At 41.8% G+C, this 27,080-nt stretch overlaps 2 protein-coding genes across 2 annotated transcripts in view; one reads left to right on the plus strand and one right to left on the minus strand.

The window, feature by feature from the left end:
* Positions 1–27,080, minus strand: part of LOC128298805 (uncharacterized) — a 210,466-nt gene that overhangs the window by 102,189 nt on the left and 81,197 nt on the right. Inside the window, exon 5 of the mRNA XM_053034595.1 lies at positions 26,183–26,233. Coding sequence (XP_052890555.1) covers positions 26,183–26,233 — 51 coding nt within the window. The remainder of the gene's footprint in view (positions 1–26,182; positions 26,234–27,080) is intronic.
* On the plus strand, positions 14,190–15,081 carry LOC128299598 (uncharacterized). Its single transcript, XM_053035603.1, has 2 exons — positions 14,190–14,219; positions 14,281–15,081. The coding sequence occupies exons 1-2, from the start codon at positions 14,190–14,192 to the stop codon at positions 15,079–15,081; spliced, it is 831 nt and encodes a 276-aa protein (XP_052891563.1).

Genomic DNA, 27,080 nt, shown 5'->3' on the forward strand with positions numbered 1-27,080 from the left:
TACAGTTATCCCACCGCAGGGTGCATTCAGTGCAACGGTGAAGGACCCTCCGGACGAACAACAAAGCACTGGTGTCGTGTATGAAGTTCGCCTCCATTCTAACGTTCCGGGGCAAGCAAAAACAGGATCACCAGTGTGGCGTATCTTTCATGGTTTGCACATGACACTTGTGCCCAACGGTACCGCCGAGACAAGCAGGGACGGAACGAAGTCGCACAGGACAACCGAACACGATCCGCCGCTGTCTCCGTCCCTGCACTGAGTGACAGCGAACGGTCATGCATGTGGGTTTCAAATTACTGCTCTGCCGGTGGCATGCTGATGGAGTTGTCCTCGAACCAAACCTAGGATATGGGGGATCCAACACAAAGCGAAGAAAAAAACACATATCAGCCCATGCTGATAGGTCGATGCGATGCCATGCACCGACCACCAGCCAGGATCCCGACGCGTTTGGTTCCGTTAAGCTGGAAAAAACACGTAACGATCCGTGCATGCAAATTATGTCCCCATGCGGTTCGCTTCTCTCAAAGACATCATTAAAGACGAAGAGCGCGATATCAATCCCCGTCCCAGGAATGGTTGGAAGCAGAGGGGATAAATGCAACATCGTAGACGCTACTAAGGGCTCATTCAATTAATACGTAACGCAAAACTTGTCAATTTTCGATTTCCCCTCCCCCCTATTGTGACAAAACGTAACACAGCGAATGAGACCAGCCTGTACCCCGGTGGCCTGGTCACGTCATGAGAATGACACCGGACGACCCTGACCAAAAAGCCGTTTTAGGTCGTCCTCTTGGACAGAGGAGGCTTGGTAGCTCCAAACTAAGTTAGAGGGATGCCGTTGATGCGTCCACCAGACAGACCGAGATTATGGATTGACTAACGACGGCGCAGGCCAAGATCACGAAGCGCCGGAAAATTCAAAACTCAAACCCATTGTTGTCGTGTAACACCCAATTGAACATCATTAATTTAAACGCAAGAGGATTCTGCGACTATTTCGAGGTATTCAAGCTCAATACTTGTTTTACGAGTCGACGATGCTTGTTATGTGACAATGGGTATAAATTGCATCAACTACTACATCAGTATCAATTAGTTGGTATGAGAAGATATCAAGAAACTTGATCTTTAAACAATCAACAGTCATAGATAACATGGAATTTGTATAAAAATCCCTAAAATAAGTTAATTTTTCATACATATACTATGAAGCGTGGATCTAAGTAAAATCTTACCGTATGTTACGTAACAAAAAGTAACCCCCCCCCCCTTCCTCTCCCCTATGTAACAAATCGTAACGCTGATACTAACCCCCTCCCCCCTCTATCAGCGTTACGTAATAATTGAATGTGCCCTTACAGCAAAACAAAAAAAAATGTGTCATCTCCAGAATTCCCCAGGAAGAAAGGTCACCAGGATCGGCAGACACGGTCGACGCCGTGCGTCCGACAACCGACGGGTGTAATATGTGTGTAACCGTATCCTTTCTGCAACGTGGAAGGATTACACACATTACCTTCAACGACCACCCGCAAGGCGCCCGGAGCTGGGTGGGAAAAATGGGGACTCCAAAATGAACGACCCATACCGAGTCTTTGTCCCTAATTCAGGCATTAACAAACCAGCACCAGGATGATGAAAATTCGTGGAATAATTTGTTGACCTTCCACCCAGGAGCGTGCCTTTTTTTTCTCATGAACACTAAGCGGTTACTGCTGTCATGTTTTGCACGATGATCTTATCTACTAGAACCGTACCTTTAACGCGCACAGTGTGCCGGGTGATAAAATTTCACAATTTCACGCAGCCACAGCTGCGCTGTGTGACCTACTTGTCTCGTCTGTAAATCCCAAACATGAAATTAATCGTCCGACGTGAGTAGCGCTCCACAGCACACAGTGGTCTTGAGTAAGAGACGCGTGATGGAGGGCGGAGTGGGGGGGGGGGGGGGGGGGTTTGGGGGCAAGGTAAATTTATGAACTCTTCACCGCTTGATGAAACAACAACATAAACACCCGAGCGATGGGTTACACAGCAAAGCATGGGCTGTAATGCGTTTGCATAACTCGGGGAAGAAGATTTACGTCAGGATATAATTAAAGATAATACGCTTCTGGAGTAAGGGATGGGGTTTCGTCGAGTTCTAGCATCTTAAGGATCGCACACACACCTAATGGGTTGATCCTAATGAATCCTTCAAAGCCACAGGCAGCACAAAAGCACGCGCGCTTAGTGTTTAATGGAGCACAAGTGTGTGCTAGATTGTTCGCATTTGCATTTGGATGGGGTCCCCAATTTGCACCCCGCCGAAATGGAGGACGGCGGCAGCATTGAAATGACGGCACTGCCAGTGGATTAAAATTGCGTTCAACAATGCGCTGTAACTGTGGGCGAACAGGTCACAACACAGGGAGTTCACTTTCTCTCGTAGCAGCGCAGGGTTCAAGGAGACGCATCCAGGATATTCCAGACAGCCCCCCGGGGAAGGCAACACTTGCACTTGCAATTGGAAATTGCGAATTTGTGCAAAATAAAATCTTCCTCCTCCGAAAACCAAAACCAAACTGGCGCAGCGGACGAAACAGATCCGGTGAAAGTAGATTGCATTTCATTTCGCCATTACGCGGTTGGCGTTTCGGCCACAAGGAAAAACCGAAACGCCCCAGAGTGTCAGAGTGTAAGTGGCGCCAAAATGAAGCAAGAAATTCGATTTTATTTTGCTCGTTTCAAATGTTCTCTTTGCCCCTGCTCTGTCTTACTCGCGCCAAAACAGGACATTTACCGAGCACACAAAGTTGAGTTGAGTTGAATCTGCTCGAATCGGCTTGCTTGCATAAGTAAGGGTTCATTCAATTAATACGTAACGCAAAAATTGTCAACACTGGACGCAACCCCTCTCCATTAATTACGTAACATTTCGTAGATCCTCCCTCCTCCCTTGTTTAAAAAAATGAAATTTTCTTAAGTTATCTAAGTAATTCCAACGTATTTCGATAAATGCAAACGAAACGAACAAAACTGCCTAATAAATTTACTACTCACGCCAAGCTGACTTGCTTAATCGTTGCTAATAATTTGAAGTTGTTTTAGAACATTTTTCAAACTATACAGCTACGATTCTGCATATGATACTTCATAAACCATGTTTGTTTTCAGGCTGTCTGTATCTTTCATCAATATAATTGGTATCATTGGCTGGTACCGAGTTAACTAAACCAAGGTTGGATAATCGTCCATTTAAAAAGCTTAAGAAGCTCGTTTGGGAGTATACATTACATATGAACTTGGTGATGATTATATAATTTATATAGCTCTAGCTTAATACCCAATGGAACACCAGAAATTTAAAATGTCTATAATTGTTATTTGGTTAGGAATTACGTTATGGTGGTTGGCAAAAACGGTTAAATTGAATCGATAATCTTCCTAAAATTCAGCACCATTAAAATCAACTATTTTAGCTAGTATCCTGACTTCAAACACGGCAACAACACCGATCATGATGCCACACGTTCTAATTGTGTTGATCATTCTAGTGTTGAAAGTTGATCATTGTAGCGTGAATGAGCGTACGAGCACTAAATGATATGGAATAATGAACTGATGTATGATTAATGATTGATGTATTTACTGTTTAGAGCTCTTCAAGCTCAATGTAAATTTTGAGAGTCGACAATGTTTGTTATGTGACAATGGGTGCAAACTGGATCCACTACAACACACAGGAATCCAAAATCACCATATGAGTAGTCACCAGAAGTTCTCAATGATTTGACCTTTAAACAATCGACAAGTAGATAGGTAACATGGAATTAGTATAAAAATCCCTTAAATATGTTAATTTTTCAAACATAGACTATGTAACGGGAATCTTAGTATATTCTTATTGTATGTTACGTAACAAAAACTTAAACCCCCCCTACCCCCTAAGTAACAAATTGTAACGATGGTACTGACCCTCTCCCCACCCTATCAGCGTTACGTAATAATTGGATGATCCCTAAGAACTGCATTAATTTTCTTCCGTTAGTCACGCGAGATGAGACTCCACAGTTTGATTGTACAAGTTACTTATGAAACCAATTTCCCAAATCCGCACAAACTCTTGCAAAGGCTTGAAGTTATGTACTCAAACTTCTTCCTTATTTTTGGCAGACAGGAGGAGTCTGCCCGTTCCTGTGGTTGACGGGGTTCGGTAATCAATCGGGTGTAATTATGCATAAAATCAGCCAAGATTGATCCTTCCGCCACAGTGCGGAACTCGCGGGCTACGGTAATGGCGGAACTAATGGACTAATGGTTGCGCCCCCCCCGAATGGGTCATTCGATATCGTGCCACAGTCGTGCGCTCCTAATCCTAATTGTGAACCGGCAGCTCCCGGAGCATTATCAGCCCTGAAGGTGTACGAAACGCGACCGTATGCTTTAGTCGCTTCATTAGCATGTTTGAATATATTGTTCTCCAACCAGGCTGCTGGCGCCCGATCGCGCCGACGGTGGTGACTCTTCTCCTATCGCACACACTCTGCCCACCTGGCAGTGGGGCCGAAGAGAATTATGGAAACGCTGCGAAATTTGCATTTATAATGCAAATCGGCACTCGAGAGCGCCGTAATCCATCAATCCGAATGCGGGCACTATAGTGCGTCGTCCATCCACAACCCCAACCCAGTCCCGACCAGGGTTGCTTTCGTCCCGTGCTGGACGAGTTTCTTAGCAGTAATTTGATCACTTTCCTTACGCGGTGTTTCGAAGAAACAGAGCATCGATTCGCAAAACGCTTGGGTGCGAAAGTTAGTTGTCATATCCTTTTTCGAGATATTCGAGGCTGGTAGGCACTGGTGCTTCTTACACGAGGGGCTTTGAGACCATGTACGAGCATCTTCTACAACCACCGTGACGTGGGAAAAGATGTCTTTTAAAAATAAGCTATTTTTTCCTTGCTTTCGCTACACGATTCGTTTATTTTGCGTACGATTGAAAGTGAATGTTGGCGTGTGAGCTCGCGTAGGATTGCGTGGCAATATGGAACGGTGCCGTGGACCGTCGTTGCCCACGTAAATGTAGGTTAGAAGCGTTGTTGAAAGGCACCTCATTGGTACTTGATAAGTGACATATTTAATGCTCCCGCCCCCAGATAGCCACATAATCACAGTTCGCAGTGCACGTGAAGGACATCGCACAAGAATGGTTTCAATGGTCCTGCAGCAGACACATTAGTCTCTGGAGAGCGCAAAAAAAAAACATAATGCCCACATTTCCTGCCTCGCTTAACAGAATATAGAACGCTATGGGAGTGATTTATATTTGTCATCGATTTCGAGCACCATTTTATTGTTACGAGAATCGATTCGTTCTAGTCATTTGGGGACCAATGCTGCCCCATTCGTTATCATACCCCAGCACACCCATTCCCCCAGCCTTTCAATCGAGTGTCCCCGATGACTCAATTAGCTCTGGTGACTCAACTGCTGCTTTACGTATGGTACCTTACACCGTGTGTGTGCCCCCATCTGTCACCGTCGGCTGGACGACAATCAATTATGCGATTGAATTACTTGCCCCCCAAAAGGGCCAACCGACGTTATACTGACCGAACACTTTATATATCACAACAACAACAAAGCAAAACAAAAAAATCCCGGGACCACTCACGGACCTTGGCGGCAAACGCCAAACGTCGGTTTGAAATGTGACGAATGGAGGTGTTTTATTGTGGTGCGAATAGGTGACACTGGCGCATTGCATCACACGGCTCGGAATGCAAAACTGAAACACGGGACTCTGTGTGTCCCGGGAATTGAGTGTCAATAGATCCTTTAGCAAATTTATTACATTTGAATAATTCAATGCATGCGTGGAAATGGGTTAAATGTGTTGATAAAAAAAACCCCGCCGTAAAAGTGGTTGTCGCTTTTGATTGGGTTCAGTTTAATTATCGTTAGAAAGCTGTGAATTTCTGCAAGTTTATCAGCAACATCCGGTAACATATCGTATATTGAACAGGAAGGTTTTTTTTTGGATTCATTTTAATAACAGTGACACTGTTACATACATATAAGAATCATATGTAAAGTGCTGTAGTATTTTTGTCGAACAATTAGTAGTTTTGTTTGGGAACGTTTCAACCCAAGTCGTTGAATTTCTTCTTTATCATGCAATCTGTTTAATCCATTAAATTGAGCTTCTTTATTATGTTATTTACTTGAACTACACGTTTATATTTTCAAGAGTACGTAACAAATACGTACGTAACGATACCCTCTGACGTTTTGCAAAAATCAATCGGATTTTGATGCTCTATTCAAATCCAAACAGTTTTGAAAAACTTTGAAATATATTCAGAAAGAAGACGCTTAAATCTAGTACTTTCCTAAACAAATTTCGACATTTGGAAAATATGATAAAATGACATAGGACTAAATACGATTTAAAATACTGATTTAGAATTCTCATCAGATATTGCTCAAACTTTGAGCATCAAATTCAAACGTAAAGAACAAAATCATGTTCTTGCTGACTTTAAATTTCTCTTCAGAAAATTCCGTACCGAGTCATTCAAATACGGGCGACACGGATGCAAATCATTTTATGGGTGGAAATGTGGTACTTTCTGTAACATTTTGTTGTGAAATAGTGATAGCGATATATTGGGCTCGCCGGAAATACTTCAATGATTCGCACTGAGTTCCGATCGTGTTAATGTAATTTATATATAGAAACTTCTGAATTATAGTATAGTTTATATTTTGTACCGCGATTGTATGACGGGGTACGGAGATCCTACGTTGTGATATATTTTTAAAATAATGATGTAATTCTGTTTTTTGGTTTGTGCGGCGTGTGCCTACTTCCGTTTATTCTGACGACTACAGAAAGACTGACTGACACACACCAGTCCAAAGTGTCGAAATGACGTTGCCGCCTAAAAACCCTCGTTTCTTGCATGCAATTTAAACCAAATAGTTTAAATAAATGTTTTAAATTCAACTTTAAACGTTTGTTTTAAATGTTCTATATCTACATCTTTATGCTTTCCTCAACTTATTTTTTTTTTGTTTCATAACTGTTATTGAAAGAACAAGAAAAACTGCTTATTACGTAACATAATATAAAGAGTAGTTAAACATTTTGGAATAATACCGAATATTTGAATAAATAAGGAACCCAAAGCAAATAATGCATCATAATTTCTATTACTCTACTTTTCCAAACAAAAAAAAAACAAATAATCAAATCAAGGAGGTAAACTTCAGTCCGGTAAGCAACTGGAGGACAAATTGTAAGACCATGAAATTCACCCCAAACAACTGAAGCAGGAAAACTTGTAGAAAAAGGAAAAAATAAAAGCAATAAAAACACAAAGACATTTTCATCCGACATACCAATAATTATCAGCCTCTTAAGCCTATCAGCCTTAATTATCAGCCTATCTTAAGAAAACACAGTAAAACGATTAGCACGACAGTTGTTACCAAACTTGACCACCGTTATGGTGTAAAAACATGCCAACAAAATGATGTAAGCAAATAACTAGTTTGGGTTGGAATTTTTTTGCAGAGCAAAGGGAAGCCAAACAACAAGAACAACAAAATAACACCAAACACGAGAATGGCGTCAGGGCGCGCGCGCGCGCAGGGTAATATAAAATAAAATAAACCGGAACAAAATGCACCCCATTTCGTCCTATCAAAGCTTGAAAGTTTACGATACCATAACATTGCATTTGCCGGTGTTCAGCTTTTATCATGAGGGCCGGTCTAAAGCGACCGGGGTTATGAGTGCCGTAAATACATTGAATCATGAACCGGTACTGCTATTACTGCTATTACTCCGCGGTGATGTCCGCTCGTTTCCCAACCACTAGAGCTCGTGAGAGCCGTGGAGATCGCGTGCCTTATGGCCAAAAAAAAAACCTGAGGGTAATATCAGTGAGCTGGTGCCGCCAGCATTGGGGACAGTATCATAAAGCCTACTTAGCATAGGATCAATCAAACATTTAATTAAACATACTCTGCCACCCGGTATGTTGCAATGTGGGTTATCCCCCACGGGGGTGGTGGTGGTGGTGGTGGTGTGAAATCAGATGTCTCTTGGTATGCATTTTTGAGGCCCAACCCAACCATTTCTCGGGCCGCACCATGTGGATTGCGCGCTGACGGCTCGGTTGCATGTCGCACGATTAATCCCGGGCCTGGTCAGCCCGATGGTGGGTGAGGCACGCAAATGGGTCCGGTTTTATTTTCCACCCGTTCCATCCCCCTGCTGCACACACACATTAAACTGCATTCCGATCGAAGTTAAAAAAATGTACGGTTACCAATTCCGAAAGCTGGGCGCAAAAGCAAAACCATGTCTCGCCCAAATCGCAAACTCTCAATTTTGGGGTGTTGTTGTTGTTTTTTTATTCATTCACTCACTCACAAAAACTCACGAACGTCTCACGGTTTTGCTTTGAAAGCGAAAGTAGCTCCATCCGGTACCGCCAAAAAGGGCCACAGTGTGAAGTTCGGGAGATGGCGTGCCCTTCGGCGTATTGTATGCACCGACCGAAGCATAAATTGCGCAGGCCTACATAGTCTCGACGGGCGCATTGTTGATCGCTGTCCCGAGTCGCCCATTCCCGATATACACAGCAAAACAAACAAACAAACAAAAAAAGAAAAACAACCTCGCCTGGTGAAAAATGTGGAATAATTTCATAACCCACGTTAATAAATCACATCCCTTTCCTGTGCATCTCGAAAGCGGGAATGAAAAGTCAAAAATTTACATCAGAACTTGTTGCAATTATCAACGAAAGGGAAAGTGTCGGCTGCCCGGCCCCCTTCCCTCCCCCCTAGCTAGTATGCAGCAGCATCCCATTAACAATCCCACTCAACACATTCCGGAACGGTTTTCACCACCCGACGACAAGGACACGGCGACAAGCAACGAGTCCCGCACACTCTGATGCCGGCCGTTTCTTTCGAAACCTTGACATATTTATTGAATTATTCATCCAATTACGGAAATCAAGGGATACGGAGGAAGCATAAAATCGCGAGTCATTATTTTGATCATTTGCTGCGCGGTACGGAAAAGGCAAGAACGAGTACAAACATACGAACAGTGAGAGAGAGACACACACACACACACTGAAATATGAACCTTATGTTCGTCGTGGTAATTGAATTCGTCGAAAACAATGCGAGCAGGATATGCTCGAATTCGACAGGAATTTATATCGCAGGATTTGTAAGTATGGCGATTGTTGTTTTTTTTTTGTAATGAGAAACATGGCTTTTAAGTTATTACACAAAAAAACCAAATATTTTATTCACTAGGGGTCGTACATCCTATCGAAAAAAGTTAATTAACGATTATTAATATGTTTGCCTTAAATGCTCATAAATACTGAAATATATTCAGTAGAGAGTGAAAGATATAGAAATGGATTAAAATATGTAAACTTTTCATATATTTCTTCTAAATTAAATAACCCTAATATTTGAATAAAAATTAATTTGTTAAAAGTTTTATTAGAAAATTCAATTAATAAAAGCTCTGGTTATTTTGCCTGTCGCCAGAATTTTTTGAATGAAAAAGCTTAGCGATGGATTTTTGAAGGATGATTTTTATTCCCCACGCTTAAGGTAGTCGTTCTTACCAAAAAGTTGATTTTTATTTGAATATTGATAAGTTATGGCTATGGTTTTGTTACTATTTTTTCTTACCTATAATTTTTACAAAGATTTTAAACATTAGCGAGAAATGATGGCAACAAAGCCATACATAACGCTTATACTCTGGTTACATCCCCTCCCGAACGAATAACAGGCACCCGCGTGTGGTTGCTTACGTTGCGAAATTCTTTAAACATTTCTTCGAGAGGCTGTACAAATTTTTAACGAAGTCCTTTGCCCGATGCTTTTACTTGCGATTGATCGGGTTTTGAGTGTGTGTATTTCCGCTGTTCTCGAAATTCTCATCCTTTCGGAAAAGTCTCCTCACACGCACAGGAGCTTCCATGCTTGCATCCATCGTTACGCACCGCACACGCTGTTGTTGCCATAGATACTGCAGAGCAACACGAGCAAGCGAGTAAGCCCAGTGTGTGGATGCGTATATTGTTGTTGTTTGGCATCCTCTTGCCTATTGGGGAATGCGGCAACGTTTTGATTTAAATGTTTAACTTTCAAAAGTACACGAATCGTTTCCCGAAAAATTCAATCAATCGATATACGATACTACCGCATCGTTGGGAACTTCTAACAATGGAGACGCCCAGAAATAAAAAAATCTCCCGCTTCATTCTCGACTTCTCGTGTGTGTGTGCTGGGCCGTTGTCACACGAAGAACGGAAATGGGAACTGACGATGTGCGGAAATTGGGACCGATGTGTGCTCAGGATCTAGCAACCACGGGGACACGTCGTCCGGAGCAACAGGGGATCGAAATTCGAAGGGAACTTTTGCGAGGGGAACAAATTTGGACATGTTTTTCCCCGTTTTTTAAGAGAAACTCAACGCTACGGAAACACCAAACCATCCGTTGCAATTTCCCTTTTGCATTTTGAACGTGTGGTGTGGTTTGGAACACAAACATAAAACTTCCAGCAACGCTTCTAGGAAAATGATCGATGGCAGTTTAAATATGGAACGGAATGGGGTTTTTTTTTGGAGTACCGTCGTGTCCCGTAGCGGGTAAACCATGTCGGTGAGAAAATCAATTTCATCGAAAAGAAAACTTATGCTGGCAAATGCTGAAATTACTTTCCAGTGCTTTTCTTATTTATTTTAATGTTTTTTTTTTAGGATTCCGAAGGGTGAAATATTATTTCCAAAGTTCGGTGGTACCATTGTTGTCGATGTGGTTGTGCTAGGCAGATTTCAAATTTAAAGCCAAAATAAAAAAAAAATGCATTTCGAGCAGTTGCAATATTGCACAATAAGCTTTCCACAAACGATAGATTCCACATTTAAAATAGGGTTCAGATCGTGAAGCTACTGCACAGGTGTCGATGTTTGCAGACACCTCGCTACAAACCCATATATGGTGCCGTTAAGCTCAATATCCGTGTTGTCGTGTATTACGGAGGCTCCCCCGTTTTAGCTGCCCCTAATTGTGTCCTGGAACTCACGCGCGTGGAGTGACGTGAGGTTAACTAAAAGCAAGAAGAACAACACACCGGACCAGTTCGACATTCGAGTGCATCGGGTCGAAGATCTCCTAATCAGCGTTACTGAGGGGGGGGGGGGGGATCTCGTTCCATCTTGGGCTGCTGCTGTCGACATGAGCGTGAGTAACGAGCATCTGCATTCATTTGCAATCCCTCGCATCGAGTGCTTCGAACGGATGGTCCCAAGGGAAGTGCGATTCGGCTCATGCAACAATCTAGCCAACCGGACATTGACCACTTTTCCAAAGAAACAAACCTGCAAGAACGTGTGCATTGGCAGCGCCATTGACGCCATCTTTGATACCACATGTGTATCCACCGTGTGTAAAGTAAACCCGCTGTGCTAAGCAGTTCAAGTCGCAAGGGCACGAAGAAGAACACCAAATGGACATTCAATGCTCCCGGGTCCTTCCCTTCTACCAGAGATATCTCAAACCCTCCCCGGTCCGGTCGCACTCGCCGTTGTCTAGTTACAGGCGTACAGCATCTATTAAAGCTGTTCTTACCGTACCAACCTCCGGTACGCCAAAGATTCAAAGATTCTCAGCAAAAGAAGCATGACTTTTCCAGGCCCCGCTCGTCACCTTCCAGCACCAGTGTGCGACACGACAAAGCATTGGTAATCGGTGAATTCTTATCTACGATTCAACTTCACGGGTCGGGGCACCAAAGTTGGGACATGCACGGAGACGTCTCCGTCTCACTAGTTCCCCCATCTTGCCCGGGCAGCTCGCGCTAGTAAACGCCAATTTAACGATGGTGCAAGATGGCGACAACGATGGTGACGACGACGACGACCACGATGACATTGAACTGGCCTGGGCCAGGATTTGCGGGCTGGAGGTAACCGTAGCGTGTCTTCCTGCCCGGTCTCAGCCGATCGTTTCTGGGGAAGCTATCTTCACCGGGCTTCTTCACGGTCACGCGCGGAGGAAATCCACCCGTAAATGGAAGGTTCCCTACTGGGCACGCTCGAGAGCAGGCCTTCCCTTTGGCGATGGTATTTTATTTCTATTTCCACACGACTCCCTTTCATGCATGTTAGCCATGCTGATGCTGATGTCCTCACCTGCCAGAGGCGGGCGGCACCACTATCCTTCGGGAAGTAAGTATCTCAAATTCACCTCGGACGAGCTGCCCCCGCCGAGCACACTTGCGGGCATGAGGTTTTAGTTTCGTTCGAACCGTGATCGGAATAATTGCAAAACAATGTACCAAAAGCCCCCGGGGCCCCCCCGGGGGTGTAAAAGAACTAGATAAACTTATCGCTAATGAAGTTTGCGAGTAGCTACCGTGCACTCAGCGCATCGGCATTAATTATACAGGCTGCATGCGAAAAGAAGCGGAAGGATTAAGGGTGTTTTAAACATGCAGTAATAGCAACGGGTTGGAAATTAATTAAGGATTTATTTCCAAACCCAGATAACCCAAGTGTATCCAAGTGGTAACATGAAAGAAAGAGTTATTTAATTTAATTATTTATTCTTCACAATTTTTACAACCAACACGGAATAATCGTATATCACTCGTCGTTGCTTGAAGTTTTCCCTTAAAATTTTCAATAAAAACCACCTAAATCCATAAAGCACTACAAATCAAGATGCTCATTTCTGGCGTGACGATTTAATGTTCGTTTTCATTAATCTTTTTGACCAGATTTTATGCCCTCGGGGAATGCCCCGTGTCTCATTTGTTCGTCCCTTTGCAGGGGCATGTCGTACGCGACTTGCATTGTTGATGTCGCCTGCGACAAACATATTTCACCACCGTCCGGGAGGATATTTCCACCGCATGACAACAAATGTTCAGAATTCCTTTTCAGCTTTCTCCAAATTTTGGCCAAAATTTGCCAACGGCAACACTCAGCAAGGTTCGCCGCTAGTTTAGTGCTGCTACTGACACTATCAATCTCATCTCATCTTGTTTGCTCCCCCCCTGCGGAAAAAAAGCTTCCGGCACCGCAAAATGTCCGACCCACTGTGCTGCGAATGGGGCGTTGGGTTTTTATTATTTTAAGATGAACCACCGCTCAAGATGTGGATGAGCACAAAAGCTTGCCTCGTCCATATAAACGAAAACCCATAAAGCACCGTTGGCATCATAAAATTTAATGCAAATGGTACTGCTGCTGCTGATGCGGCCGCTCGTACCGGCATCCCTATCGCAGAAGGAAATTAAGAAGTTGTTTCAGCTAAACTACGGTGTCGATGGTGCCCAAGGCTCAAGGCGACGAGAGCCTTCGGTGCTGCAGTTTGGCAGTATTGCAGCCGAGTAGAACGGTCGGTTGGTTTGCCCGAAATTGGTCATTAAAGTGTTGTCAAGATGCTGTTTGATTTACAACACTCGACCTTCCCTCCTGACGGTTCTCCCACACGCCCGAATGTTGCTTATCCTTTTCCACTTGGTAAACCGTTTCAAGATGGGCATCCAGAGATAATTGATGCGCACCCGATGTTGGTGCGGCCGCGCCAAGCAGCATTGGTTTTCCGACAACCGGATATCCTGTCAACAATGTGGAAAATTCTGTGGTTTACAAGATGGAAGAGCATCATCGGGGAACACATCGGGCCGTTAGGGTGATATATCAATGGATTCGCTCATGAATAAATTTACTGTGCGGTCAGTTGTGAACGTAATTTGAATTCAGAAAATGGACTCTTCCTTTTTAAGTGTGTGTTTTGACGCTCTCCGGAATGAATGATGGACGACAGTGGAATGGTGCAATAATTAAGAAATGACATTGGATGTGTGACGGAATACAGAAAAAGAGGGATTTAGGAGTTATAGTGCAGGGTCGAGAAAATGATAGCGATAACATGCGGTTGCGATCGAACATTTCAATTATTTATGAACTGCAGAGACATTCAATTCATTCTCTGCAGTTTTAATTTGCCTGCTTGGATTATTCTTGTTAATCTTGATACCTAACTAAAATCTCAAGATATCGCAGCAACTCTCGTTTGTGAAAACTGACACTAACCTTAATGTTTTCTTATTAGCTTTTTTCGTTTCGTGAAACATGAAGAGTTCGAAATCCAAAACATCCAACGTGAGTTTTAAAGCGCTCCAGCATTCCAGAGCGTAGTACATTCTCTACTTCTAATTCGCAGTCTTTAACGGCAGAAAAATTGCAACAAATCATCAAAAACGTACGAAACGCATCGAGAATTATCAACGCACCGGGAGACAGTGACGATGAACGTGAATGTCACAGAAAGTTTTCGCACGATGATGGCAGCACTCGAAACGCATCACAGTTAAAAATTTCCCACCGGAAGCTGACGGCAGACGAGATTGATAAATTAATGAAAAATCTTGCAACGGCCCAGCGCCCTTTGGACGAACCCGGTTGTCTAGCGGCATCAGCCGGCTCGGCCGGTGAAAAGCAACAAGTGGAGCTGGAAGCAGTCGAGCTATCCGTGCTGGAGGACCAATATGCTGAATCGGAAATTTCTTTCACCAGCTACCGCCTATCGACAGGATCACATTCAGAACGCGAGCTGTCCGCTGACGTAGAGGACAATTTAGCATATTCCCGCGAATCGCTTCGGTCCTTCAACGACAACGTCGACAATCAATCCGACCGCTCGCACGTTGAATTGAATTTCTCCCCAGCGCCGGCGACTCCGGTGCCATTATTCGCTTTCCGACCGATTGAGCAAACTGCGTCGGAAGAGTACGAAAGTTATGGCGAAATTTCGCGATCCACCGTCGATAGGCCAATTATGCAAGTTAAAGTGCGTCCCCTGCCTGCATCGCATTCCATCCGGACGAAGTGCCTTCGCAAGCCACCATCCGACGACGAGCTGCCGTCGCTGATTGATTTTCGACAAATTGAGCGTAACACAATGGCAGCATGGAAGCTTCGGGTAAATGGGAAAAGCTGCAACCACCACCACCACCAACGGTAACTTTGCTGCGTTAAAGCAAACCACTTTAAAGCCACAAACTACCATGGATCAAATTTGGGGCTTAATGTTTCAATGTGAGTTTGTTTAATAATTACTGGTCATAATGCAGTTTTAGTTTTAGATGAATTTATATGCAACCATTTAATAAAACGAACTAATATTTCGAGTACAGAACGAAACTTACAAGGGTAAATTACTACCATAAATTCTAATCAATTATCCCTGTTTGACACCGAAACGTCAAATGTCAAATGTCCAACCTGGCGATTAGAAGATGTCAGATTTGAGAGAAAGGAGGAGAGTAAAAAGAAGAAGAGTTTTTTGAGTTTGATATGAGCACGTGTCTTATTTATTCGGTTCGCTCCAAATATCTAAGCATTTTGTAAATTGAAAAACTGAAAAATATACACAATGTAGGGTCAAAGACATTTTAAGTCTACCATTTATTTTACGTGCACGATCACGGTACAAAACAATCCCACTACACAAGCCATTTTTGATCTAATTTTGACTTGTAGCTTTCGGACCCATAACTAGATAATGTCATAATCCAACGCCAAAAAGACATTGTTTTGCATTTTCCCAAACCCGCTTCGTTCTAGTGAATACTGACGGAACATCCATCAAAAACTGGTCACTGCATCCCTTCACCGAGTGAAAGGAGGGATGGATATGTTCGGTTAATTCTTCCCACTGGAACCGCAAACGGTCCCATAAGTTGTAACTTACTTCTCGTCGTCCCGGACATTGCCCCAAACGAACGTTTCGGGCGAAAATGCGCCGCGACCACCGCATAAAACCCAGATCCGCCAACGTGCATCGTAAACACATCCATCAGATCAGTTTTGGTGCGTGCGGTCACGTGATTGAAAACCCGTGTGTCTGGCAACCTACACCCGATCGTATGCACGATTGCGGCAGTACATGGTGGTTAAAGCTTACCGCTACCGCTACATTGAACCCTATCTGCTGGGATCGAGAAATTTGACGGATCTCAACGCTCAACGAACAACGCGCGCTTCTGAGCATAATGCACTCGCGTTCTTCGCTTTATTCGCGCAACAAAAGCCCACCCTTTTGGCCAGTGTGGGATCATCATTTGTTTGGCGGACGGCGGATACATTGGTACAGCATATGCATTATTATTATAACACTTTATGGGCGCGCAGTCAGAGGATGGTAATTTAACAGCCTGAGGCCAATGTTTTGTGAAAGGGATCGCCCGGCGATTATGTAAGGGAGGAGGATGATGTTACACCATTGTTGAGGCTACCGTTACTGTTGTTTTCTCGATTGTTTTCCTTGTGCGAGTGGTTTGAACGCTGAATAGAAAGCACGGGACGATGCGCGAATTGAAGATGAACCAAACGGGACTCGCGCCATTGAAGTTCGCTCGATCTATGAAGGATGTCCAAACCTTCAAAGTGTGCTGCTTCGGGGTGTGCTGCTTTCGGGCAAGCTTTATTCTAGTACCATATTGTGAAGATGAGAGAATGTGTGATTTGTGATGTGGTTATAAAACATGAGCTTCAACCTGTGTTTGTAAAGCTCTTGAACGAAACCTACTTCAATTAAAAAGCTATGTATATCTATTAGCTACAGTATCATTTATGCCCTAAAGCGTATTTTTACATTGCTATTACGTTGCAATTTATGCATTATTATTAGCAAAGCAAGTATCAAAGATTAATTATTTTTATCATGTGTTAAAAAAAAACAGTTCTACATTTCTTTTTGATTCAGCTTTAACACCATTCTCATTAATTGAATGTTGCTTTAACAGCAAATTAATTAATTAATTTGTTGAAAAATTCAGTCTAGATTTCTGAGTAAACCTAGGTTTGTTAGTTCATTGCTAAGGTGAAATTAAATGTAAAATATCCTAAATGAGCTAAAATGTAGCAAATTTGGTAGTGATGATGATGATAAGTCAAGTATAATGGCTTGAGGAGCACGAATTTATCTCAAGGATTTCTCATTACTTAACATTACTTATTAAATTAAGCTAATACGTTATTAGAAAATTAAAGATTTGTCTTTTACAACCATATACATAACAGAGGCAACCTACAACATTAGCTCTACTATATAATAATTTTAGTTGCTTTTCGCTGTATACATTTCAACATGTTTTGAGTTCAGTAATGTCCTTATACTTCGCGCGAGTATCTCAAATCATTGCCGTCTCAATTTTCGTCCTATTTTTCTAAATTTAGCTTTTTTTATCATCACCATGATCCGAACAATGAGAAGTTGATCAATTTTCTCTTTTCTAGATGTTGTTCAAAATATTTTGTAAATCAACCACGTCAAACGTTAATAGAAATAATAGTTTAATGATACGAAACTATAATTTTATGTTTTTAGCTAACAAAAAAATAAACTTTTAATTAAGTTTTTAAAAGTTTCGCCTTTCGAAAATACGGATCGTACGCCCAGAACCAGGTATATAAAAAACTGTTACGTCTGAAGAGTGCGAATCTGATGAAATGCTTACAATTAATAAACAATAATAAATAAATATGAATTAATAAATAAATATGAAATTTGTCCTTCCCTTTAAAAAGTTGTAGTTATCGAACTTTAGCGTCCACAGCTTGTGATAATAAAAGCTTGCTTTTAGCGCCAGTCACATTTTCTAGGTCAATTGTAGTTGGTTATGTGCTCAAAGTTTGGGTAAAATCAGGTTGAAAAAATGAACATTAAAAATGTTAAAAAAACAGCTTAAAGGGTCAGATATTGAATCAATTTATGATAAACCGATTACAGGCAATCGTTAGTAATATTGTTTTGTACACAATTCGAAGCAAATAGCGAAAAAGCGAATGAGTTTGTGATAAAATGAATTTTTATTCTTATTCTCAACTATTGCAGATGAAGAAAAATAGCATGAAACCCAGATGTCTACCGGAATGCTTCAGCCCTCTAGTTTTAGACATTCCCATTTGGATGTAATGGGTTAGGTGTCATTATTCAGCAAAAAATCATACAATCGTCAATGTTGAATATGTAATGCTAAAACAAATTAAACAAATTAAACAAATTAAACGTCATAAAATTAAAATCGCTTCCATAGTCAAATCACCGCTCTACTGAAGGTTATAAATCAACAAAGACAATAAAAATGCAGAAAAAAACACAACAAATGCAAAAAGCACACAGCTTCATTACGGTGAAAGAACCCGTTAATAACAAGCCACTTAGCAAAACGCAAACAAATGGTGCTAACTGCATTAAACCAACCCATCTGATTAGTTCTCCTGCAATGGGAGCGGTTTGCTGCGCTCAACATTGTGCAGTAACGGGTGGCCTTTCCTTCGCGTACAAGACCCTTTCTTTCAGGGTGTAACCTAGCGACGCTATGGAAAGGGCGAAAATACAGAACAGTGGTTCTAAAAATATAAAATGCAAACAAAACAAAAAAAAACACCGCGTCTACACGTTCAGCTTAGTTCCTTTCTGCGACCTTATCGTCGTGGAGTTCACGGGGGTTCATATTTGAAATTAATGGTTGCTCTCTGCGCCTTTTCTCCGCTACGAACGTCCTTCATACCCAGGACACAGAACAATACGCCACACCAAGACGCGCCCTCAAAATCGCGAGGGAAAAGAGACACGTGCAGCACCGCGGCCGAATATGCTCGACTTTTCCGCACGGTCTTTTCATCACAAACCTGAAAACCCATAACCTATCGCCTGTTGGGCCTGTAGTTTGCAAACAAAAAAAAAACACAGGGCTGTTAAGAGGTAGAAGAAGAAAAAAAAACACACACACAACAAAAACAAAAGCTCTCCAGCCGATCATAACCTCGCTAACAAGCTACGACCCATTTACAGATGACGTTTGGTGATGGCCTTTTCAACGGTGCTCACGATTTTTCATTTCCCGCCCTGCCGTGCTCTAAAAAAAAGAGACACCTCGCACCGTGTGTCGGTGGTGGTGGTGACCAGGCCAAGCTTCCTACCCACCTTCGCTTTTCCGAAAGGCCCAAACTCCATTTGAAGGGTGCAAAAAGGCTTCGGCTTTTCAAGTATATGGGTGCATTAAGCGCACAGCCTCAACAACATCCCTGCAATGGGTGGCGCGAGAGTGGCACTATTCGCGAAAACAAAAACAGGGCCTCACCAATGCTTTACAATCTTGCAACGCTCGACGGGCGACGACGGGCTGTGGGTGGTCGGTTTCGTGGCCACTCGGGTTGCTTCTACGCTGTTGTTTCTATTTCTCGTTTGGGCACCGTTTGGAGTTCTTGAGCAGGCTCCAAACGATCGACACTTACATTTCCCGGGATACCCGGCGGGGTCCACAACCAGCCAGAGTTTACCTGCCTGACTCTCCCTCCTCCCGCTGGTTCATCATAAATGGGGTGAAATATGGAATGGGGTGAAAGAGACCCAAAACCAAAACTCCTTCTTCTTCACCCACCAGGGAAGGCTAATAATCAGAGCAAAATGCAAATAAATTCGAAAATTTCTTCTTTCCCTCTTTCCACGCTCGGACCTCCGGGAGCAAAACCGTGTGGTCCCGGGGAAGTTTCGGGTTTTTTTTTTCTTCTGTGGCACATTTTCCTCCCTTGTGCAGGAAGTTCGTGATTTCCATCCATCCTTTTTCCGCGTGTGCCTTCCCGCAGCTGCTGCTGCGTCGGGAGTCATTTTTTCTGCGCAACCATCGATGTGTGGTTTATTTTTATTTCATGCTAAATAAATATCACTGCAAGCGACAGGCGAAGCATGCAACGCGGAACGACCGACGACACATCTCAGCAGTTCCTTCCTTCCTCTCGAGGTCACACAGCGCGAACAACACGCCGTACGACAAATGGCATTCCACAGGGCGGGATGTGGTACGTTCCGACCCAGTGGGAAAAGGCGAGCTGTCAATGAGTCAAATGTGTGGTGGTAAATGTTCACGGGGATGCAAAATTCCATTTTTCCCGCACCCGTTTCCCCATCGGTCACCGTCGATGATTCGAAAGCCTGATCTGATCCACTTCGCGTCGGAGCGCACGGACATGATGTGAAAGTGAACGAAACACTCCGTGTACCCCTAACGCGCCCATCTCCGCCATGTTTTTTGGATAGTTCGTGTCACTATTCTGCATGACATACCGGGTCATGTTTGCCTACTGCAAACATCGATAGGTAAGAATTTGATAGTGATATTGGAAATCCACACAAAAAATTGCGGATTATTGTCGCTTTACAAGGGTGGTAGTATTACTAATTTCTTCACATACTCAGAATTCCATTGACATTTGCTACCTTTTGTGCTACCAATAAACCCCTCCTTAATTATTGATTCTCTTTCGATTTGATTCGCAGGCGATTTCAGAACAACCTATTATTACATTTTGGAGGATGTATTTCTCGTAAGTTCTTCTTACACATTTTTCACATCCGTCAATGAGATGTGGAACTGCTTTGGCTGAACCTTTTATTTGTGAAGTCTTTGTTTTCCCTTTTTTTTTCCTTAGTGGTCCAACCTCAATAAACCAAAATATGCCAGTTCTGGAAAATTGTATTTACCCTTAATTCTTCGTACATTGGATTGGGACCGGATAGGAATTTGTTCCTTGTTTATCGTGTGAAAACGGCGACGCTAACAAATGTACGAAATGAATCACCCTGTCCTTGTGACAGTTGAGGCGAGAGCTGCGAACACGGTTGTCAAAAGTGGGATAGCGAGGATCAGAGTCTGTTTCGGGAACTGACCGATGTCGGATGCACATAAAATAAAAGGAACTTGAATTTTCGTTAATACAAGTTCCTACACAAATACCCAACAGGACACTCCAAGTAATGTCTTTAACCCTCTCTGATAAGCATGTCAATGAATAAATATTCAGGGTAATTTAATTCCGTGTGAGTTCGTGGATTAACACCAAAAATCGTTTGATTAAAACCTTATGCCGTTTTTATTTGCTTATAGCTTGTGTCTTGATCAGACACAGTTGATGCTACTTCAATGATTAGATTAAGTGTCAGCTTTTGGAAAATTTGATCTCACATTTTCTAAACTCTAATTTTCAGTGTTTCAGTCAAGTGTTTTGTCTGTAGTAATCTTTGGTCTTCTGCTCGATCAGAAGTATCATTGCAAAAGCATTTTTCCCTATTCGAGCTCAATCCAATGTTGAATCACTTAACCGTGGAGTTGACAACCAAATTTACACACGTAAGTTGGCAACCGGTATACCCGGATATTCCATACGTTTTTACAATAAACCGTTTAGATACAATTAACGGTTTTCGTAGGTAAACAAAGCTTTCTAATTCTTTCTAACAATTCTTTCTAAATTATATACTTTTTTTATATCACACATATTATAATATCAAAAAGAAAATAATAAAAAATGCAATGTATTCTCCTTCCCGCTCCCTCCGTCCTCGCCCTCTTTTGAATACCCCCACATTGCGAACTCCTGTTGGCCGCAACAACCCTCTGTTGCGAGCAATGCATTTGTTCAACTCCTCCTGTCACCAGTTTAACCGATCTCTCTCTTCCTATCGTGCTCGTCTCCTATCCTCTCTTTGACACCTTCATCCCTCCTTTCCCTTTCCTTAGTAGCCTTAATTTAAATTACTTTTTCACTTTAGTCTAGACCTTTTTTCTTAGTAAGTACTTATCTTATCTTTGCCTCTATGTTAGTTTTTAAATAAGGCGCTTAGTTATAAGTTAAGTTTGTGAAGCTTGTGCGGACAAACTAATAAATAATAATAATAATAATAATAATTACAATATATTGTCTACATTTTCGCTAAATTCAGCATAATCATTGTCTTTTTATTTTTAATTTGATGTAATGTATTTATTTTTAATTTATTCATTTATTCTAAACTTTTTGTTGCTTTAGCATATCTAAAATATTTTTGATCCATTCATTATGGTTTTTATGTTATGATAAAACTAACGATCCATTTTAAATATTAAATCGATTGAATTTGACTCGAGAATAAACACAATATGAAAAGAAGAAGAAGAAAAGAAACGTCATTCGCCATACAAAATGTATGGAATACCCGGGTATTATGCTGGTTGCCAACTTACGTGGTAAAGTTTTAAATAACTTAAAATCACATATTTACTGTTTGCTGCAAATTGCAATGTATGCACCAAAACATCGGAAATAAAAAGTTGGGACTGGCTACCGAAAATTTCAGGCCAAGTAATTGCAGTTTAAAGTTGAAAAAATAGATAAAAAACTTCGGTCGAATAACTACAGTTCGGATCTTTTTTTCCGGTCTTTTTGTAGTTTTATGTCCTACATAACATTCTTGTACATTCATTACTTAGTTTACTAAAATTTGATAACACACACATAACAATATACATTCCGATTAACCTCAATCAACCTTGGCCTTTGCAAAAAATACACAACACAGTTTACAATATTCTAGCGCGCTATAAAAAAAAACACTAGAATCCTTACACGTTGCTGTACCCACCACATCACTGCAGGGTGTTTGCAGAATCGCAGAAAGAAAAAGAAAGCGTTTATGTTTTTATGCGGTTGATTTTTCTTTTTGTTTTTTCGTTAGTCGTTATATTACCATTCCAGTGGTTGCTCTTTTTGTTGTATACCGTTTCGGTGCAAATATCACTCGACCCATTTTTTTCCGGCATCCCTGCACGCTGCACGGATGTGGCATTCACTGACCGTATGCATTTTTCCCATTGCTGCAGCACGTTTCACCCAGCATCCCTAAACTGTGCACGTGACCAAAACCAGCAGGGAAGCATCGCATATGTGTCAGTGTTTCGTTTCCATCGGTCAGCCGTCTAATTGAAGTTGATGTGCCGTATGTAAAGCAGTGAACCCGGGGAGACGTTAATTGCTCGCGTTCCCGCCACTGCAACTTTCCCCCCCGCGCGCCGCTGCCCCTCTTTGGGGGGTCTTGGGTCTTGGGGGAAATTAAAAATAAATACCCATAGCCCGGGTGGGTACACTGGGAATGGTTTCGGCCAGACCAGAAATGAACCGGCTTGCTGGAGCATGGTGGTGGTAGACACCGTGACGCGACGGTGAGCAAGTGACGGAGCGTATTTCCACGGACAGTTAGACAGACGGTCAGACAGATATGCGATGCTTCTGGTGCTGTTCCGCAACTGTCACAATGCGTTACCGGGGTTGAGTTGATGCGCTCGCGACTGACGCGAGGGTATGTATCTCGTTCGCGTTTTTTTCGAAACAGATATTTCTGAATTTTATTGATGTCCGTGCGGGCAAACGAAACACGCAGGACGAGTGCACCTACAGTGACAGCAATTTTCTGTGGCGTATAGTATTGCCCCTCGAAAGAAACTCATCCGAGCGACTCATCCGCGAGAGCGTGTGTCAGCTTTTTTTTTTAGCCTTTAAACTCTCTTTCTTAAACAGATACCGGATTGTTGTTTTTATTTCCCTGACCCATTTTAAGGTCCCAACCTCGCCGAAGACGGGGCGCAAGTTAAAGGCGAGTATGGTAAAAGTCGAATGTCAAAGTCAAACACACAGCAAACGGTTTTGCAGACGAACGGAACGGTTGCCATTACGGAGGGTGATTGATTTGAAGTGAGTACCAGTGCTGCTGTCTAAAATGCATTGCAACTGTCAACGGTTGAATGGTTGAATGGATGCAAAACGGGTTCGGTGAAAACAGTATGCTCGTGACAAGCGTAATTTTGGTGACATTGAACGAGCGGACAGCGTATTGCTGCTTTTATCATTAGACCACGGTAACACGCTGTGAAAGGTCAAGGGAAAGTTACACTGTGAGTAAATTTGCAGCAAAAAAGTGTAACAATATTAATATAATATATAAAATATTATATAAAATAAGTAGTTCGCAGAATTGAAAAAAACATTCTATATTTTTTATAGATAAATTTGCAGCTAGAGGCTATTTTTCAAAACGGTTTTAACGATCCGAATTTCTCGAAATTCTTCAGGATCCTTTCAATAGGTTGACTTGATATTTTTCATGGCAGTTCTGAGGTTTCTTAATAAACTAAATAATAACAAATTTTTAACCAAAAATTGTTCATAATTTCCCGTTTATGATGATGCTTAAATTTTTGGTTTCTGAAGTTTAATGTGTTACGTTTAATAATCATGATCCTTTCTTTTCTTATGAATTGTATTGAGAAATAAATATTTGAGATCTCTTGTTGTTGTGAGTGAATATCTTCCCTTAGTGGATAATTTCTTCTCATTAATGGTGTTTCAAGTTTAGCAGTAAGATTTTAGAAAAAAAAACTTTCGTATTCCAATCCAAATTAATGTAAATTTTATTATAACATCCTTGCATAAAGTTTTATGACTGCATGTTTTGTCCTGTACATTAATTAATTCTATGCTTCAAAGCTTGGAACCATCGGAACTTTATGATCTCACGACCGAGAACATTTCGTCTTCTTGTTCTGCGTGCTGGAAATACCACGTCACGGTATATTTGCCACTGAGCGGAAGCCGCAATTCAAAAGCCAAAGGCAAATAATAAAAAAAAAAAAGGTTTCAAACTTCAATTTAAGATCGGCCTAAACAACCTGATCCGATTGTTCGATCACCAAAGCCAAAACAGCTGGTTTTGCCGCTCCGTACCGTAGCGTTTGCCGAAGCCTTAATCCATTCGTTTCGCCGGTAGCATGGGAAACTGCGCACTAGCGTTCGATGTTTAATCTCATCCCAATAGCCACCAGTGCCGCAGTAGTTGATCTAGTTCGATCGATAAAATGGCCGATCCTTTGCTGATTTTTCACAGCAAAATAAGTTAAACATTTTCATTAGCTAGACGATCGGAGCGGTGATGTTTGCTTGAGGACCGTTCTGAACTTACTTCCAGAGCGGGTCAATGACTGGGCATCGTAGAAGACGAAGACGTTTCAAACGTAAAACATCAAGTAGGCAGAGGCTGGATTAGGGTTTTACGCTATGAGGTAACAGGCATTAGCAAGCACTTGATTAAATACTGATTCAGTTTTAGATTTCCTTCTACCAACCATCAGATAATGATCAACTCTTAATAAAATTCATAAAACCCCACACAAGTGCAAACGTTACAAAACACTTTTACTGTGAATGTCTGCACTTGAACGACACTTGCCCACGAATGTAACCTTTTCCTATGGCCAATAAATCAATTTCCCACACGCCAGATCGTGCCACGAGTTGAAAAGCAACGATAATCAAACATCATATTTCAATTATCGCACCTATAATTTTCCACCCCGGTGCGGCATCATCATCATCATACCGCACCAACAACACACGCGGCCGGCGATGTGCAAACGGGTTCGGCAAAACGAATCCTAGCGAATGCGGTTAAAGTGCAAGCTCAAACAACAATAAAAGCATAATGCTCCTCGCGATCGCCGGCGGGACATTTCGCACGGTTATTATCGCACCTAGCCGGAGATGAAAACTTGCCGACAAATTGATCACGCCTTCAGGGCACAATCGCACGCGGTACCGTCACAGCTATCGATCAAACAGCCACCATAGGTTCCGGTCATGGTGTTTGGTGACGGTGGTTAAAATTAAATGTAATTTTAAAGAGAAATTAACACAGACAGAAATATTGATATTTTGTTACATTTGCACAAAAATGAAAAGATGCGAGAATATCTTGTCGAAATTGCCAATTAATACGCTAAACGCGTAACCCTTCGTCTTCTTACTGTTCTCGTTCTTCTTTATGGCATAATGGCCTGCTAGGTCATGCCTGCCATTTCTGGCCTTCTAGACTTGTTTTAGCCTTGTAGTCAGTCGATTACATGGTGGAACGGGCCGGATGGGATTTTGGCTTGGTCTTGTCGTGTGGAACCTGAGCCGTTAGCAAATATACCACCAGGCCACTCAAAAAAAGGCCGGTATGACTATTTTATGTGTACATTTTCTTATTCCCAATCGAATAATTGAGCTGGGATTCCTTTGAAACAATCAATTATATTACATTTTCAGAGCTTTTAGTGTTTACTGTTTCTTGAAGGACACATGGCTCGCGTGACGTTGAATTCAATAATCTAGTAAACAAGAATTGTACGAAACGTAAATCTTCCGATTCATTGCTGATAATTTCACGAATGTCAAATTTTCAGATATTTTTACTTAATATATAATAGTACTTGCTGTTTCCTGGAAGTAGAACCAATGCCAAAAGGTAATTGAGAGCGCACCTGAAAAAAAAACAACAGTTTAATATTCATTAATATTTTGTGGTGAATATCGTCATATTTTTCAATTACTATGAAAATTCAAAATGAAAAAAAAAATTAATAAATGAAATTATTCAATGAAAATTTTACTGTACTTGATACAATGCATGAAATGGACACATAGTTCAAGGATCAAATGTAAAACAAAAATGCTAATGCAAAGGCGCTAATCAGTTCGCCACACATTAATGTTCCCGCTGATGATAAATAATTAAATTAGGATGATTTTTTTTTATTTTACAATCAATCGCATCCTTTAGTACAGAACAAATGGTAGACATAAGTTACCTAAAAAACCATTTTACTCAAAAAACCATACTCATTTCAATAGTCTGTTGTTACACAGTTTAAAAATATGTTTCTCAGTAAAAATACTAAAATTGTTGAATGTTAAAAGTTAACATGTTAATGTTAAAATATTTGACGAAGAATAGATACCAAAGAACCTAAGGAGTTTGCCTTTTCCACCATGTCAGCTGTCGTTGTTGTTGCAAATTTTTTGTATCCTTCGGCCTTGAACCATAAAATAAGACAACCAACCGGCACTAGTGTGTGACGTTGAACGCTTCATAACCACTCGATGCCTTAAGCTTACACAAGCTGCTTTTTAGACAAAATTGCACGGTGTTAAGCAAGAGATTTAATGAACGGCTTGAGCACTGACTATACCATTCGCTAGCGCCATTTTGATACAGAAACAGTTGAAAAAAAAACTTCCCAAAAACCGTCAGAAAGTCACCTGCCTGTAATTCTAACCACCCGAACGGATGGCAGACAGACAGCATGTTGGTCCGTGAAGCTTCTAACG

The sequence above is a fragment of the Anopheles moucheti genome, chromosome 2 (genome assembly GCF_943734755.1).
Source record: "Anopheles moucheti chromosome 2, idAnoMoucSN_F20_07, whole genome shotgun sequence".
NCBI lineage: Eukaryota > Metazoa > Arthropoda > Insecta > Diptera > Culicidae > Anopheles > Anopheles moucheti.

Bases quoted from the DNA above. Each gene is read 5' to 3' on its own strand.
- LOC128299598 (XM_053035603.1), top strand. From the start codon at position 14,190: ATGAAGAGTTCGAAATCCAAAACATCCAAC. The intron at 14,220-14,280 runs GTGAGTTTTAAA...TCTAATTCGCAG, and splicing joins CGAAATCCAAAACATCCAAC to TCTTTAACGGCAGAAAAATT.